We start from the raw sequence: 17360 nt of genomic DNA, 5'->3' as shown, positions 1-17360 counted from the left end.
ATTTTAAGTTTTAATGTAAATTTACATAATTATTTTGGCGCTGTATGACTTTGAAGTTCACAGCTGAGCGTTTTAGTTTTACACGCGACTTACAACAAGAAACTATTTTGTTGCGCGCGTGTGGCTCTTGTGGCGCAAGGTGCACAGGTCTCAGTCCAAAACAAAGATTGACCGTTTGGTGTGCGTCCGGTGAAAAAACGTGCTGTCTGGCTTCATCAGGGCCTCCACTGGGACCGTTGACGACTTGCAGCGAGCGCAAGCGATGCCCAGGAATGGAAATATTATTGTTGTGGAGAATGTCCTGTCGTCGGAAGGGTCAAGTGTGCTGGGCAAAGCAGCCGAAGTAGAAGAGGACCTGGCGTCGGCCATCAAAGAAAACCTTAAACTCAAGTCGCACCAGCAGCCGTGCCACGTCTGTGGGCAACAGCGACATCCACGTTACTCCCCGTATTTGGTGCCTCGGCGGTCGGAGAGTAGTGGTGTGTTATCCGCCGTGGCGAAAGACTGTGCACGCAGGACCTGCGCCGCCAGCCACCAACACCAGCAGGAATCCGACAAGGACCCATACGAACTCTTGCAGGAACTTCTTCAGCAGGGGACGCTCATTCAAGAAGCCGTGCGCAGGCTCCAAGACAATGTGGTTGGCAAAAAAAAGACTCCTCATTCCTTAGACAGCTCGTCGAGGGACTCATTTTCATTTTAGGTTCGCCTATGAAACGCAAGTTTTGCATCACATCACTGACTTGTAGCAAAATTTCCTGCTCGCCAGACTGATATTTGATGACCCGTGTGTGGCCGTCTGGCTTGAACGTTATGTCCATGTGCGCGTTTCAATGCGTTCCTCTGACCCTATTCGCCTGCATGCGGCAGATTTTCAGGTTGTTTCGTCCTCGTGTGAGCTATGCGAGCGGATACGTAAGGCCTCGTGTCTGAAATAAATCAGGACTTTCTTCCGTTTTGATCGTGTGGTGTGATTGACGCTGTTGGTTGTTTTCGCTGTTTTCCGGGTCCAATGTGTACTATCTAGGCTGCCTATGTTGTTTCCACATGAACCCTTCATGCCCGCGGCGTCCATTCCGGAAAATTCCGTTTCGAAAGGAGAGAATGTGAAGGGAGGCCCACTGCTGTGCTGCAATCGCGACATGTGCTCTAGCCTAAAAAAAGCCGCGAATGAAGACTAAGCTACGTAACAAATTCACTTCTGCAGTGTCGCCTTCTTTGTGACCGCTACATTGTAGCGAGTGAGTCACCGAGAAACAGCCGTTGGGTTTTAAGACGCTGATGTATCGCAGCAGAGTATTTTTCCTCAATGTGCAAGCTTGTAGCCATTGCGGAGTATGCGTCAGAGAAATGCGCACATCTCGCGTCTAGATTATTTTTATTCATGAAATGCATTTGATTCGCTACTTTTGTGTTCATCGAAAGACGCAGGGCAAAAGAAAAGTTAAATTGGAGCAGGCAACGAAGTTGGTTTTCTGTATTAAAACGTGTGCAACCAATCCGCAAATTGACGAGTGGTCACGTGACTGGTTTCAGACCTGTCTTGCGTCACTACGGCTCCGTATGCTCCGCTGTTCTCGCAGTGTGTTAGGCCTACCGGGAGTTATTTACGTCTGGTCGTTTGTTTTTGCCTTTCGTATATACTGTATTTATCGCTTCAAAATTTTGACATAGCGCAGCCTGTTTGGGGTTTATCAATATTAGGTTAATGACCGTTACGAGGCAGATTGCTTGTGAGCGCCTAGTTCTCTTATTTGTTTCAGGTAAGTACTTTACTTGCATGTTTAATTGTTTGCATGTTCTGGCTAATGCAATCGACCTTTTTATTGGAGTAAATCTCGTGTATCTGATCGCAGGGCCCTACACACCGTTTGCGAAATGTTCGCTGTTTGCAATCCTTTACTTACGTATCGGTGTAGTTCAAGGTTATCAGGAAGTATAAGGGAAACAATTGGCAAGTTTAGCCTCATTCAGTAGTGGTAAGGCTCACTAAATTTGGCATCAGAGCTCTTGTATATATGTCACTGGGTGAAAAGAAAGGAGGGGTGCGTCCTAGTGCGCTCTCTCTACTAAGTGGCAGACGTATGTGTATGTTTGTCTTCTGACGGGTCTAGGTGTGAGCTGGGACGATGTAATCTGATATTAGGATTTAATGATTACTTGCTGCAGAATATAGTCTATATTTTCGTCCAGGCACTATATATGATAGTCAGCCACATAATGAATGATTCGCTGCTTTCAATTAGGTCCAGTACACCTTTTGCATTTTTGTAGATTGGTGGTGTCTTTCTACATTTGATGGCCAGAATGTATTGACCAATTTTTGGATCAAAATCACTTGCCTAAGTTGCAGCGCGCGCAAAACTAAACGGTGCACTTGGTTAAGTGAAGAAGCAATTGGCAGGTGGTACCTGGGCTGCCATTAAGCAGCAGTTGTCACAATAAATGCGATATTTGGTGAAGCATGAAGTAAATGCATTTTATGCATAAGTGGCAGAAGTAATGTAACTTTAGAAAATGTGGTCTTCAGTGGTCTCCTCCTGTAGTGCATTTTTTTATTCAAGTGTGCTGTATGCTTTCTGCTTTCATCATGCAGGCAATGGGCTAACAGTGTTGCTTTAGTTTAGGGAATTAAAACGAATGCATTCTGCTGCACTCATGCTTTTTTTTTTTCTCTCTCGTTCTAGGATTTACTTTACTCCGTGAAGATGTCCAGCGAAGTAGAAAGCAACCAGCTTCCCTCCAAAGCTGACACTTTAGACACTGAGAACAGCTGCACACCAAAAACTGAACCAGTGCCTGAGCAAGGGGCGCTGCATGAGATGTCAAATTACCCCTTCTCGAAACATGATAGAGAGTCTCTAAGCAGTGTGAGCAGTGATTCTGGTGACGTTTCCAATGGCCACTGCTGTGATATTGAAGAAGACGGCATAGTCGTCATTCCAGAGTACAACACTCCTATTATTGGGTATGAAGTCATGGAAGAACGAGCAAGGTTTACAGTGAGTTCCCCTCAAAGTTTTATTCACTACTTTTTTTTATTTACGGGAAGTGCCAACAATAAAAGTAGACAGGGCCAGACTACGCATTCTTTACTCAGTCATGATACGGTAGGCTCATTGGCAAGTGCACAGAGTAGGAGAAATTATTTTCATTGAGGGATAGGCACGTGTACCAGGTGATATGGTTTTGACTGTGCTACCACATCCGCTGCCTAAGCGTTCCTTGGTTCCACTTCAGTGTTTGCATGCATGCTTAGTTTTAGCTTACAGAAATTACATATTATTTATACATTCGGCATGTGTAAATGGCATATCCTAATCTTATTCTTTACTATTTTTAGTCACAAATTATGATCCAGTCAGACGAAAAATTTTGATATGTTCAGATTTTCGTTGGAGACTTGCCTTGAAGCTCACACAAAAAATTCATCTTTTCCTGATGATTAATTATGCAATTTCTGTTGGGTCCTCATATTTCCAAATCATGATTGCACGTCCTCAGCCTATTGTACTTCTTTTGAATTGATTTCTCTACTTAGACATTATGTAAACAACCCACTTTTTTCATATGATCGTTCTGCGCATGCCCCGCCACTGGTTGAAACCACCAGTCCTAGCTGCTCATGTGCAGTTCATATTCGTGGCAGGCATATGCAACAGATGGCAGCAGCTGTCAAGCACTCGCATAGCCTCTCTGCATGCACAGTTTTCTCTTCATGGAACTGGATCATGGCTGCGTCTCCCAAGTATGCTGTCTTCAGCCAGTAGCAGACGGGTTTTAGCCTCTCTTTAAAGGGCGCCACATCTTGTGAAAAAGGCAGATTCAGCTTGTTTCAGGACTTTTGAAAACTCCGAGACTTGGAAAGCAAGTTAGCAAATATACATACATTCTGGGGCCACACCAGCATTAATTTCAAAGGCAGTGGTGTGCATCTTAAAAACTATTTGCTCCATTCATTTTACATACCCGGCCTAAATTGGCCCTTCGTGGCTTGCCTTAAAGGGTTCAAAATGTTCGAAATATAAAATGGCCAGTTGCAACTCATATGTCCCAGCAAAAAGCCAGCATACATGTGTACGCTGTGAATGAATTGGTTATGCTTAATCTATCGAGCTATAAGAGAGTCTCGTTCAGAGGAAAGGTCATTAGGGGTTTGACTAGATGAATGTTTGTGCACTTTTTTGTTGTTTTATTGTGCAGGTTCATCCTCTGGCCATTCGTACTGTTGAATCGTTTATTATTTTTGTCCGTGTAAGCCTATAAGCAGATTTATGGGTCACTTCTGTAGGGGGTGGTTGGGGGTGCAGGAAGTCAGTCCTATCTGAACTATGTATGCATTTTCTTGTACTTTCTCATTGATAGAATGGAATTCAGCATAATTTTTCCATGTAAAATTGCTCTCCTGAGGAGGGGGACAACCACTGTAAATCCTCCATCCTCTTTGTGAGCCCCACATTGTTGCGTGACTCCAGGTTTTACTTATTCTCACATTTTATGTCAGGTTGGCGAGTAGTTGTGTTGTATGCACCCCTGTGTAAAGTAGCTACTGAGGTGTTTCTATATTTGCTGTAAAATGTATGCAGACAACAAAGCTACAGAGCTTGCCTAATGGACTGATGTAGGCTCAAACCCTGAAACCATCTTTACCTCAGTAAGGAAGCCTTCATTGCAGTGAGGCCGCCTCACATCTGTCTATAAGCTTGTGCATCCTTTTGCCGCTCCTTGCCCTGGATGAGCGCTTCACTTTATTGCTGCGCCATTTGATGCTCACTTGCATATGCACTCTGTGGCCTTTTGGTACAAGGTGGTAATATGCAAGCCCAGTGTGAACCCAGTGTGAACCCAGTGTGAACGCAGTGGTGATCTAATGGCAGCAACCTGCCACAACGGCTCAGGGGTTCCTGGCACTTGACTACCATTCCGGATTCAAACCTAACCACTTTTCGGTGGAGGCAAAACGCAAGGCGCCCATATGTATACAATGCCAGTGCACGTTAAAGAACCTCAGATAGTCAGAATTATCCAGAGCCCTCTACTACAGTGTTCCTCATAGCTTGAGTCACTTTAGGGGTATTCACAAGGGGGAGAAGCCCACCCCACTCGACCGGGATGTTGTGAAAACGAGCCTCTTTTGGGCACCTGAACCTGTTTCTTAAGGACCCCTCGGGGGTGGGAAGCTTTTTGTCCGCTGGCACAAAATCTCCCCCGGGAGGAGGGGTGTCCGCGGCCTTTTCTTCGCACTCCTGGCAACTTCGCAGGTCGCGCTCTGCGGGAAGCGCGTTGTTGTAGATGGTTGTGGTGGGGTGGGGTGCCCTTTTGCTGTGACCTACGAAGAAACATTCCTTTCCATTTTCACTGGCTGAAGAGCAGCCACTACTTTGGTATGTTGGTCGTGCGGAGTGCAATAAAACAATCTCGAGTATGTTTATGTGGAAGGTCATAGCGATGTGGACAGTCGTACTCTCTGCTTGTGGGACGCATGATGAGTATAATACTGCTTTCGCATGGGCATTTCGAAGGTCCTCGAACAGACTGTCTATCGACTCGAAGGCCTTCGAACGCTGCCACACATGCACTTTCAATGGCCATTGAGTCGATAGTCTACCAAGTCAACGGAACAGCTCAGAACTCTATTGAGATTTCGGAGGCCATCGAACGTTGCGCAAGGTTGCTAGCGTTGACCCAAGGAGCGTCATGCACACGTGCACAGCACGTTTACGATGCAAAAACGTGAACAAGCGTTATTATTTGATATCTTTAATTTACACGGTAAAATATTAATATCCGTAATAATTTTAATAATAGCATCGCTTGTTTTTAAGGCAATATTTATGTACTCTCTATCACTCTCTAGTACTGTAACATGCGCCACCGAGAACAGCAAACGCAATGAAAAGCACAGCCGTATGAATGTCAACGTGATAAAAAAAAAAAAAAAACAGTTGCCCTTGAATAAACAACTAAACACCTGCAGTTATATTTTATATATTTTATTTTGCATTTATAGAGAGATTTTAGTTATTTAATCAAAACCGAAAGCAACGATAGTGGCGCCACAAAAGTTCGGCGCCAAACACCACAACTATTTCAATAGCCGTCGAGTTTTGGCCTGTAGTAGCGGCACAACTCCTTCGAGTTCGATTGCAGTTGAAAATCTCGAAGGCTGTTGACTCTGTTGCCTCTGAAAATGAGCGTGTGACTGGGGTATAAAATGTTCCTAGTAAATTAAAGCAAGCTGGCATCCAAGTTGCCGCAAGCAGTCTTCCAACAACAATGAAAATTCTAATCTGCAGTGTTTTCCCTCATACAGCCTCAGTGTCTGGAACCTAACAGAATAGTCAGAATATATGCGTGCAAATACTCATTGTGCAAATGATTGCTAACATGCCGTTGTATTTGTACGCTGATGCATACTTTGATAACTTAGAGTCTTCATGTCAGCTACTTTACACACCCTGAGGGGCTTTTATGCATGCTTGGGATTTCTCTTTTAATAACATTGATTTTATGGCTAAAATGCTCCATTTAATTTGATAAAAACCTGCTTATCCAGTGCAAAATCACAAAAAATGTTTATGCTTTCCACACTCCCGCACCACTGATCATACGCAGTCATTGTGCTACAATCTTCCGAAGCAACTGAACATTCTCGCGAAACATGGCATGACCATAGAAAAACATGCAAAATAATTAGCTGTGATACGTCACCTGACATTTTGATGTTTTTTGTTTCGCACTCAACATTAGTTTTTGCAGCAAGTGTGATGTATCTTTTTTTTTCCTGCCAAGTTCATTGTGTGCATGATTTGTAAAGTGCACTTGCCATATGCGGTAAAATTATTGTGTTCTAATATATTACTTTTCGTGTACAAACTACAAATATCGCAGTGTGAAGAATGGACACAGGGAATTATTCAAACTGATACTGGCAGCCTTTTGCTCTTTGTCGTTCATTGTAATATTCAGTGAGATAAATAAAATACTTGGATTTTATTTCATTTTTGAACCAACTGCAGTCCTCATCAAGGGACCTAGTAACAATGGAAAAAAGTATGAGGGTGTGCATTCTAGTCTGTTCCTGTCATGGCTCTGACGCCTACCTTGTCTCTGTCTCTTATTTTGACCTTGAAATGATATAACGTATCCTCGCTACTTCATCGTGAACCCGTCTCTGATTTCCTCGTCCCTTTCACGTCCCATCCACACTCATCATCATCAGCCTGACTATACCCACTGCAGGGTGAAGGCCTCTCCCATATTTCTCCACTTAACCCGGTTCTGAGGGCCAGGGTTTTATGGAGCTTATCATGAGAGCTTATCATGAGGTCCCATCCACACTACTTGAGTTCAAAGTTCCAACAATGCACATTGAACCCGGCTGCGGCGAAGGATCGAGGCAGGCAGCGCAGACGCGCTCTCCTCGGCGCACGCCAAGCATGTGTCATCTGGCAACAGTGACACCCCTCTCGTACTCCGCCGCCTTTGTGAAGTTGGGAGCACGGGAGAGGGTTCCGCCGGCCGGTGGTTTCACCACACCCCCTCCCCGAAAGGCTTCCCCATGTGAATACCACTTTTGGGACGTTTAACCCCATAGACGAAGCCCAACCAGATAATTACAGCATGAGAGGGCAACTGTGTCAGACCATGGAGTTCCACTGTCATTAGACAACGTCAAGTTCTGTGCTAATCTGTGGGGATTTTTCACATTGGGTTAAAAAAATTTGAAGAAAGCACCCACGCGTCTATATATTAGCCATTAAACTTTAAAACTCTGTAATGAACCTTGTTTATTTTTTAATAATGGCTTCAGTGTAAAACTTTTGGCAGGTGCCTTTGGACCGAGACGTGTGAGATCTGCCTCTTACATAAGGATGGATGAGGGGAGCTTTCAGAGTTTGGGCCTTAGCATTTTCACAGCTCTGAGTAAAGGTCTTTCTTCCACTCGCCCTGTTCTCTTGAGTATCACTCGCATTCTTGAATGCTCAGTTTGAATACTCGGTACTTGTCTATAAAAAAAGGAACTCTAAGCTGTTGCGTGCACTAAATTAACCCCTTAACCGTTTCGGACGAGCTGCGCTCGTCCTTGCAAAGCCGTCCCCAAACTGTTTTGGACGACTATAGCTCGTCCTCGCTGAATAGGTTCTTCCCTTCAGCGTTTCGGACGAGCAGCGCTCGTTTGTGGCTTAGATGGCATTTTGCTCGACAGATGGCAGCACTGACCTGTTAATTTCGTTTTTTTTTTTTTTCTACCACATAAATTTACGTATGGCAACATGGGTTTTAAATATGGCATCCGGCGGAGGCGACGCGTGCATTGCTGGCCCATCTTCTCGGAAACGACGCTTTTCTTCGTCGTCGTCATCTTCGGACAATCACCATAACTCAGTGAAAGAGTTAAGAAATTGTTGGCTGTGGTCATTTTTTACTTTTTATTGCTCATTACTAGCAGGAAGTTGGTTTTCCGTATTGTGAGAAATAATAAAGTTCAATTTGCTAATTTGACTTCGTGTTTGCTTCAAATATTTTTAAAGATCGAATGCATGCTTTTTATTGCAATAATAACTGAAATCTGGACTAAAAGAAATAAGCAGTTTTGTTAAGAAATTCGTTGATATAACAAAACGGTGAAGGGTTTAAGACTGACGAATTACCTTTTTATTATTTCATATATGTAGATTTTACCAAAAACAGAAGAAAATTAAGACAAAATTTTGACAGCAGTTACCTCTGGCAGCTCACCACACCTTTACACACACTGACTTGTGATGATGTGTGACTAGCAGTATTAACTATGTGTCTCGTAATAACAATACTCAACTTGATGGCGGTTTCACTCTGACTTTAAGCAGTGTGTTCAGAATGATGCGTACTTTGTGAAATGTTGACTAGCAGTATTAACTATGTGTCTCGTAATAACAATACTCAACTTGATGGCGGTTTCACTGACTTTAAGCAGTGTGTTCAGAATGATGTGTGCTTTGTGAAATGTTGCAAAACGAAGTAAACCTGACAAAAAAAAAAAAAAGAAACCCAGTGCTGTGGCCACATGCCAACCCAATCATAGGGCTCGAATTTATAGCGTCATGCTTGACATCGGGGATTCCGCTAGCGGGGTACAAAATACAAACTTTTGCATTTGGAGGTGACGTCACCAAAATGAACAAGCGGGTGGAAAGACCCAAGTTTTTCCACTGCACTAAAAAGTTCAGTTACAGGAGTTGAGTCTCACTAACTGGGAAACATTTTCTTATCTGAAGACACAAGGTTACTTTGCTTTCTTCATTCTACAAACATAACTGCATTAATTGCTTTTTCTATCAGGTGTTCAAGATCAGAGTGGAGCATGTTGAAAGTGGGCGCTACTGGTTTGTCTTCAGGCGGTACACTGACTTTGCTAGGCTGAGCAAACAGGTAAGCTGCCCTACCAATTATTATTAAAGGGCCAGAACACTGACCAAAATATCTAATGAGATTATAGTGGAAATGAAAAGTTCTTGCCTCATATAGCTAAGATCGAGCGCTAAAGTATTAAGAAACCCCGCCACCGTGGTGCAGTGGTTAGGTCGCTTGACTGCTGTGCCCAAGGATGCGGGATTGAATCACGGCTGTGGTGACCGCTTTTCGATGAAGGCGAAAAGCAAGACATCCGTGTGCTGTGTGAGGTCAGTGCACATTAAAAGAACCCCAGGTGGTCTAAATTTTTAAAGCCCTCCACTATGGTGTCTCTCAGAGCCTGAGTCAGTTTGAGATAGACCAAACCAATTATTTCAGAAACCATCATTTATAATTTTTATTTGGCTTTAAGAATCAAATAAAACCAACTGAAGTGCCTCTTGCGGGGAAACGCTGTCGTTATCACTGTAGTGTTTACACCTCTATAAAATATCACTGATTTTGTTATGTCTTTCTTTCTTCTTTAAAAAGGGCTTGTCATATTTTATTATATTTTGCAAACTCTTCAGTGTGCCCTTCAAAAAGAAAAAACACCCTACTTTTAGCATAGCTTGATGTGCTTTAGTGCTTGTCTCTAGATAATGCCGCATTGTTTCGAATTCCTTGGGTGAAGTAGTGACCACAGCCCACTAAAACTTTCATCAATGAGGCACACATTCCTATGGCGTAACAGCTTTGGGTTTGGATTTTAAAATAGACATAGCTTTACACTAAAATATGTCTAAGGGTGAGATTTGTATTAGTTTTCATTACATCACTTCTGTTGATGCCCAGTCATCATCGTCATCATCGCAGTAGCTTCTCGTTTCCATCATCGCACTACATAAAAACAGGCGCATGCACTGATTGAAAAATTCTCAGTAAGATTTTTTTTTTTCTCCTATATTTCTAATAAAACCACTACAGAGTAGACCACTTGATACAGGAAGCCTTACATTTCATCAAAAAAGTTTGACACTTGATAGTGCACTGTTCGTCTCTTTAAGAATCACTTGCATAGAACAAAAATGTTTTTGTTGCTGCATTTATCCTGTGTTTGATCTGTGCGGTTGTGCATTTAAGATTGTTAAATGTGTATACTTTTTTAGGCAACGTGGAACATATTAACTTTAATAGGTGTAGCAGCGTTATATCATGCATGATAACAGTTTGCGCATGTCTAGAAGACATAGCAGAGTTTAGCAGAAGGCATAGCAGAGTAGGGAGTTCATTTTCCTGGGTGCCTGGCTGTAGTGTACTCCTGGGATTGATGATTTTGTCAGAAGCTTGCTAAGTGCTATCATATTGAATGCCTAGTGGCTAATGATGCTAAAATCATGCAGTGTAAACTAGAGTTCTTTAATCATACTATAGTTGCAAAACTTTGTTCCTAAACCGAGTTGTTACCCATGGTCATATTTTTGAGTTTAACAGGTGGTGAAAGTGCTTATTATGTAGGCAGCTGGTGCGTTTGTTGTGCCCTGCAGCTTCTGTTTTTCTATTACATTGATGCTGTATCCTTAGCAGTGCTAAGGAATTATTCTTAGCATTGCAAGTGGTGTGACAGTGTGCTGGATTCCAGATTCAGGCTCATGAGATCAAATTTGCTTGGGATAAATTTTATGAAAGGAGTGAAAAATATAATGTTACAATGTAATGCACTGCAATACGTTTTTGTTTAGCTGAAATCATGCATACTATCTGAGCTCAAGGAGCATTAAGAACTTGTTGGCAGAGGACATAGTCATTCTGTGTATTTATAAGAGCGAGTTGGCGGGCTAGTTGGTCTTGCATGGCGAAGAAACAGCGCAAGGGATGGGACACAGGGACGCGAGGAAGCACAGCGCATTGTGTTTGTGCCTCCTCATGTCACTGTGTCCCATTCCTTGCGCTGTTCCTGCACTATGTATTTGTTGGCAGCGTAGGTTAGGGTGGAGAACTAGGACTGACAGTGTTGCATAATCTATAAGTGCTTAGAATGAATAAAAAACAAAAAAAAAGCTGTGAAGACATCATGAAAAACAATAAGCTAGGTCTAAAATTGTGCAACTTGGGAGTTGTCAAGTGGAAATCTTGATTCATTTGTATGTGCATGCACATGGAGATGGTCTGAGATGGTGTTTTGTGGCCTTTGCTGCATGTGTGACCATAACTGAAAGAATTAATGCTCCCATAGAACACTGGCTGACATCCTAGTCAAGAGCCATTTATCTATGGATCATGTGTTTGATTGCATAGTGAAATTTTTTAGTGTGTTATTTCTAGACGGGACAGAGAAATTCCTTAAGGTTATAGAAGTTGTGTCATTGGCAAATGCCTTGACTGATAGGGCTTCTCTCAGCTTGTTCTTGCCAATCGACCAAAACAGCAATTAATGCTTTGGAACGCTGCTTAGATGTTATTGAAGTCAAGTGGCTTTGTTTTTTAGAGCGGTTGGAACGACTTGTGTATGAGAGGAAGTAGCCTCTCACCACAAAGTAAAGCAAATTTTGTAATAGCTTAGAAAAAAAAGTGACTTATGGGGCGTACACTTTAAGTAGACACATTAATAGCATGTTTAAGTGCATTTGCTTTCAATTGAATGACTCGGCAAGTTTTTTTTTTTTTTTTTTTTTTTTTTTAACAATGTCTTAAGCAATGTCGAGTAGCAGAGGTTGCTTACAAATTAATCACACACACTGCAATGTTTATACCATATGTCTCATCTTGCTGAACTCTTCTGGGAGCACGGGTGTAAAATGGGCCTTTTTCAAGTAGTGCACCCCCCTAGCGGTTTGCTAATCATGAACACAGATTTTCCCTGGAGAAAATGAATGAAAGGGGGTACTACCGTTGCAAATGCCATTATAGTTTGGGTTGGTTCGTGGGGTTTAACGTCCCAAAGCGACTCAGGCTATGAGAGACGCCGTAGTGGAGGAATACGGAAACTTCGACCACCTGGGGTTCTTTAACGTGCACTGACATCGCACAGCACACGGGCGCCTTGCTTTTTGCCTCCATCGAAAAGCGGCCACCGAGGCCGGGATTCAATCCCGCATCCTTGGGAGCAGTAGTCGAGCGCCGTAACCACTGCGCGACCGACCATACTAAACTGTACGTAATTATTGTCTCACAGTGTGTTGCATTGTTGGTTGAGCAAACACTGCTTGGGGACGAACAGAGGCAGCAACATGGTCCACCATTATCCCTAGGTATGCCTTGTGAAAATTTGTCGCTGGTAAATGGTCAATTTTATTAACTGCAGCTTGGTGTTCACAAATTGTCATGTAAATGCACATTAAAGAGCTCCAAGTGGCCTAAATTAATCGGGAGCTCTTCATTACAATGTCTATCTTAGCCCATGTGTAGCTTTGGGACGTTAAAATATTCATAGTTTATAGTTTGTTTTGGTATATTTTGGGGCATGGTAGAACTGATAAGAAATGTTTATATCATAAGGACTAGTAGCCAAAAGTGACTGCTGTTAGTTAACCTCATGGATATATATTGCTAGCACTGAGAACTTAAGAACAGCTATGTGAGCAGGATTCATGTTTATTATTGACCATCTAAAATGACAAAAACATCATGGTTGGGGTGGCCCCCGGCCATGGTAGGTTTACATACTTAAGCATTCAGTTTTTCTCTTGCAGTTTCTTGAGCAAAACATGGAAATGCCATATTGCAAAATGTTGTTCTCATGGCCTTTTATGGGTTGAGCAATGTTCGTATGAATTGCTCATTATGCCCTGTGCAGTTAATATAAAATGGCTTTGAAAAGTGTGTAACACTTTTTACCATGAAATACTTTCTTCTTATGTAGCTGAAGTTTCTTTTTTTTTTTTCTGGCAGTTATGTTTGATGCTCCTTATGTTTGTCTTTGTAGCAATGAAAGCTGAAGAAGCTTTCACTGCTGCAGTTAAACTAAGTGCATGTGCAGTTATGCCATATTTTCCCACTCCTATCCCTGATTTCGCAAGACTAAAGAATTTTGCACTCGAATCTAAGCACCGCATTTTTAGTGAGGAAGAATACGGTAGACAAGTCTGCCAGTGCACTTGTCAATCAGTCGTTTAGCCGGGGCCGTCGAAGTTCCGAGGTGGCACGGCATCTGTAGCGCAATCGTCGGCTTCTTGTGCTGCTGCTTCCAACACCATACTACAGCTGGCGGCATAGAATGCCAGAAGTCTGCCGAAAGCGACCCTGGACGTGGACCTGGAATCTGCAGCTATTTAGTGTTCGGCCGGCTTCACAGGCATTGCATGCCTGCGTTGCTTTGTTTGGTGTCAGCTGTTTGACAGCCGTAACTGAAGTCGGAGCCAGTTTGAAGGGGGCTGCCACAGCTTGAAATTCAAGTGCGTTTGCCTAAGGCACTTGCCAAATAAAATGTTTCTCATGCTTCTCATATCAAGACATCGCCACGAAAACGGGAAGCGATAATTTAGATCTTCTAAATCTAAGCCCCCCCTCCCTCCTCTTCAACCTTCGGAATTGCAATCATGTAAAATAGGGGATGCTTAAAATCATGCAAATACGGAACATAGTATAAAATGCTTCCAATAGTAGCTGCCAGCCTGTAGATAGACTGCAGATCATGCATATATATTTTTTTATAATGCATCATCAAGTTCAGAAACTGTAATTGACTTCCAGATCATGAAGAGCATCACCAGCCTGCCTGACTACACTTTATGCAGAGCAAAGGCGTATCCCATATCCCTCCAATTAACCCGGTCCTGTGCCAGCTCATTGCTCCTAAAGAGCAATGAATACTAAAATAGGTTCTTACATTATACAGTATCACACAGCGTATTTCATTTGGCATAAGCTTGCCAGTCACATTGCAAGAACTGAGGAGGTTGTCAGTTTTCATTTGAGGTCGTTTTGCCTTTTGTAGTTACATATTCACTTTATTTCTCTTGTATTATCTGCTTCATTGTTTCTTTCATTCGTTTCTTTTTTCCAAAGCTCAAACCACGGTTTCCTGGCCTCCAACTCTGCTTGCCTCCCAAGCGCTGGTTTGGAAACAATTTTGACCCCATGTTTCTTGAGGACCGGGTACTTGGTCTCCAAGCATTTGTGAAGAATATTATGGGCCACAGAGATATAAGCAAGAGGTAAGTAAGCTAATCGCTCATCATTGTAGGCTGCATAATGGACTCACTGCAATTTATACGGTATTCATAATAAACCTTTCAAAGGGAAATTGGATCATTATAAATGTTATAAGTAGCACAACTTTTGGCCTCTTTTGTAGGTGGACCTTAATTTAGCTGTCGTTTAGTGGCATTACTGCATGGAATGAGCTTGGGTGAAGGTGCCATAGCGCCAGTCGTTATCGTAAATTGAGGGTACTAACAGAAGCTTGCAAAATGAAAATTGCATGTGTTTGATCAAATGCATGCAAAGAACATTGCTGCACGGCATCTCATATAGTATATGCGTTAGTTTACGTGCCTGGTTTAAGACTCTGGAATATCATTTGTTGTATAAGCTCGCTCAATGGTTGTTTTCTTTTTTTTTTTACTCGTGTGGGAATTTTGAAGGTGTGGCCCATGTACCAATTGAAAAAAAATAATAATAAATAAATAATAATTTTCGCATTGTAAGAATAAAACTAGATGTGGCTGTACACAGAGGTCTGAAAAAGCTTTTATTTCGGTAGATTTTTCTCAGTCATTGTGCTCTCGGAGCTGAAGGCTGGCTGGTTTTTTCTCTTGGATGCGCGCTCTTGATTGTGAATGTCTTGAGAAAAATACCTAAAAAAACAGTCTCACGCAGTCGCAGTCCACTTGGCAGCAGTCACCAGAGGTGCTCTTTTGAGCTGTGCATTAAACGTTTTTTTCGTGGCTGGCACTCACTATCCATTCAATGTAGCATCAGCAGCATGCAACCTTGAATGGCCTATTCGTGCTCACATTCAAGGGCTGTAACAAAGTAGTAAACCCCTCCAGAATCGATATACACATTCATTTTTGCTTCATGAAGCTCTTCTCTGACCTGAGTCAAGTGTCCATGGAAGCTATCGAGCACAAACAGGCAGGGAAATATTCACAAGTGCGACACCAGAGCACTTGTTCCTCGCAGGTCAAATCCAGTCAGACACGAGGGCGTCATTCATCGATGTCTTTTCTTGCACACAAAAATTAGGCCTCTCAGGAACTTCTCATTGGGAAGCTTTTTGCACTTGAAGAACAGAGTCACCCTCCAGCCGTCCGCTATAATGCTCAGCATTATGACTGTCTGCTTAAACGCTGCTCTGTAACTGTTAAGGCACTTGCTCATCCTTGCCAGGAAGAATGGCTGCATCACTTAGAAGTGCAAATGTGTTCAGTATTTCTTAGCGTGTATGGTTAGAGTTGGAATTCAGGGAATGTAGCTCACTTTCCGAAGATGAGTTATCATTCTTTAAAAATTAGCTGCCATCTGATTCAGACAGTGCATGGAGTCATATCCGAGTAAGTAGAGACATCGCTGCCATTGTAAAGAGAGGAGACATTGCATATGCTATAACTTCACATTACCAGGCACCTGAACAACTTCAGCGAAACTCAGTAAGCCTAGAGAACTATAATACTTCATGAGAATTGGTAATAAACAAACAAAAATGAAAAATTGTTCACTCGGTAAACCTGGAGAGTCTCTAATAAACAAACTAAGAGCAGCCCTAATAATTTGCGGGCCTCCACAAGAGAATGCCAATGAAGATAAAAATCAGCCTTCACGCGCATTTGTTGCAATTACGTCAAGAAACCAAAACTATGAAAGTGCATCCGCATAAACCACGCGGCACACTGGAGGACAAAAACTAATTTTTATTGTGTGTCCTAGAAGGTGGCAACACCACCTCCCTGTGATCACATTATCTTCGATGTGGCACAAGATTTTATATGAAACATCAGCAATGTTCTCACATGGCAAAAACTGCAGGACAGAAATTCGCCATCGTGTACTGTAAAAAACCATCAAAGGGAAGCACTGAAAAAAAAAAAAAAAAAAAAAAAATTATGCAGGAGCTAGTGCCGCAAAAAAACTGGGATTAAAACTTGAAGAAACACATTTGCCACTAAAGTGAATATTGAAAATTTTGGATAATTCAGCTGAGATAATTTCAGTTAATTTATTATCTTGAAAACAATATTTTGGAATACCAAATTACAGTGGCCGCTGCAACTTTGCGGGGAAGGTCTTTCAATTGGTTTTGGTTTTGTGGGGTTTAACGTCCCAAAGCGACTCGGGACTCCGGAAATTCCGACCACCTGGAGTTCTTTAATGTGCACTGACATCGCACAGCAAACAGGAGCCTTGCTTTTCACCTCCATCGATAAGTGGCCGCCAATTCCAGGATTCGATCCTGCATCCTTGGGAACAGTATTCGAGCACCCTAACCACTGCGCCACCCCCACGGGGCGGAAGGTCTTTTGAGTCAGTTACTGTCCTCGGATAGAATGGTACTGAAAATGTTGTGGTATGTGCACGTGGTCGTGGAACTTGGAGTGGTTATACAGTGCAGTTGAAAATGTGTGAAGCAGGTGCGCAACATAGTGTTCCTGACTGAGTGTCAAATAGTAACACTTGTGATAAAGAATAGAACTAGCAATTCAAAAGCAGAATAAAATATCCTGCAGATTGGATCAGTATTTTAAGGAAGAAATGCTGATGTCATATGAGTAACACGAAACTGTGTATCTAATGACCTTGTTTTGAACCCCCATTAGGGTGTTGATGAGGTACAGTTGATGTGGACGCCAGATGGTGGATGAATAATCTCATTTCATTTAAACCGGCATTGCGTGAGTCAGTAGGCTTACACATTGAGAAGCATTTTGGAGGTAGTGCTTTTAAAAACCTAAGCACATGCATGTGACAAACATGTTCTCATCTGCTAATAAGGTATGGTTTGTGGCATTAAATTATACCTTATTAGCTGATAATGTGGTGATCAT

General features: G+C 42.5%; 2 protein-coding genes across 3 annotated transcripts in view; both read left to right on the top strand.

Moving 5' to 3' along the window:
• The first annotated feature begins 100 nt into the window (after nt 1-100).
• On the top strand, nt 101-961 carry LOC146203358 (GSK-3-binding protein-like). The gene has a single exon (XM_084588713.1). The coding sequence runs from the start codon at nt 263-265 to the stop codon at nt 701-703; it is 441 nt and encodes a 146-aa protein (XP_084444839.1). The 5' UTR covers nt 101-262; the 3' UTR covers nt 704-961.
• A 530-nt stretch (nt 962-1491) lies between these two features.
• Nucleotides 1492-17360, top strand: part of Snx16 (sorting nexin 16) — a 53865-nt gene continuing 37996 nt past the window's right edge. The window contains exons 1-4 of one of the 2 annotated variants that reach the window (XM_084588711.1): nt 1492-1763; nt 2688-3002; nt 9325-9414; nt 14383-14531. In XM_084588711.1, coding sequence (XP_084444837.1) covers nt 2709-3002; nt 9325-9414; nt 14383-14531 — 533 coding nt within the window. In that variant the 5' untranslated portion in view covers nt 1492-1763; nt 2688-2708. The remainder of the gene's footprint in view (nt 1764-2687; nt 3003-9324; nt 9415-14382; nt 14532-17360) is intronic. The other variant, XM_084588712.1, reaches the window with a different exon arrangement.

The sequence above is a fragment of the Amblyomma maculatum genome, chromosome 1, assembly GCF_055883805.1.
Source record: "Amblyomma maculatum isolate TAMU_Amacu chromosome 1, ASM5588380v1, whole genome shotgun sequence".
Taxonomy (NCBI): domain Eukaryota; kingdom Metazoa; phylum Arthropoda; class Arachnida; order Ixodida; family Ixodidae; genus Amblyomma; species Amblyomma maculatum.
The sequence above is the reverse complement of the archived record's forward strand: the minus strand, read 5'-3'. Positions and strand labels throughout refer to the sequence as shown.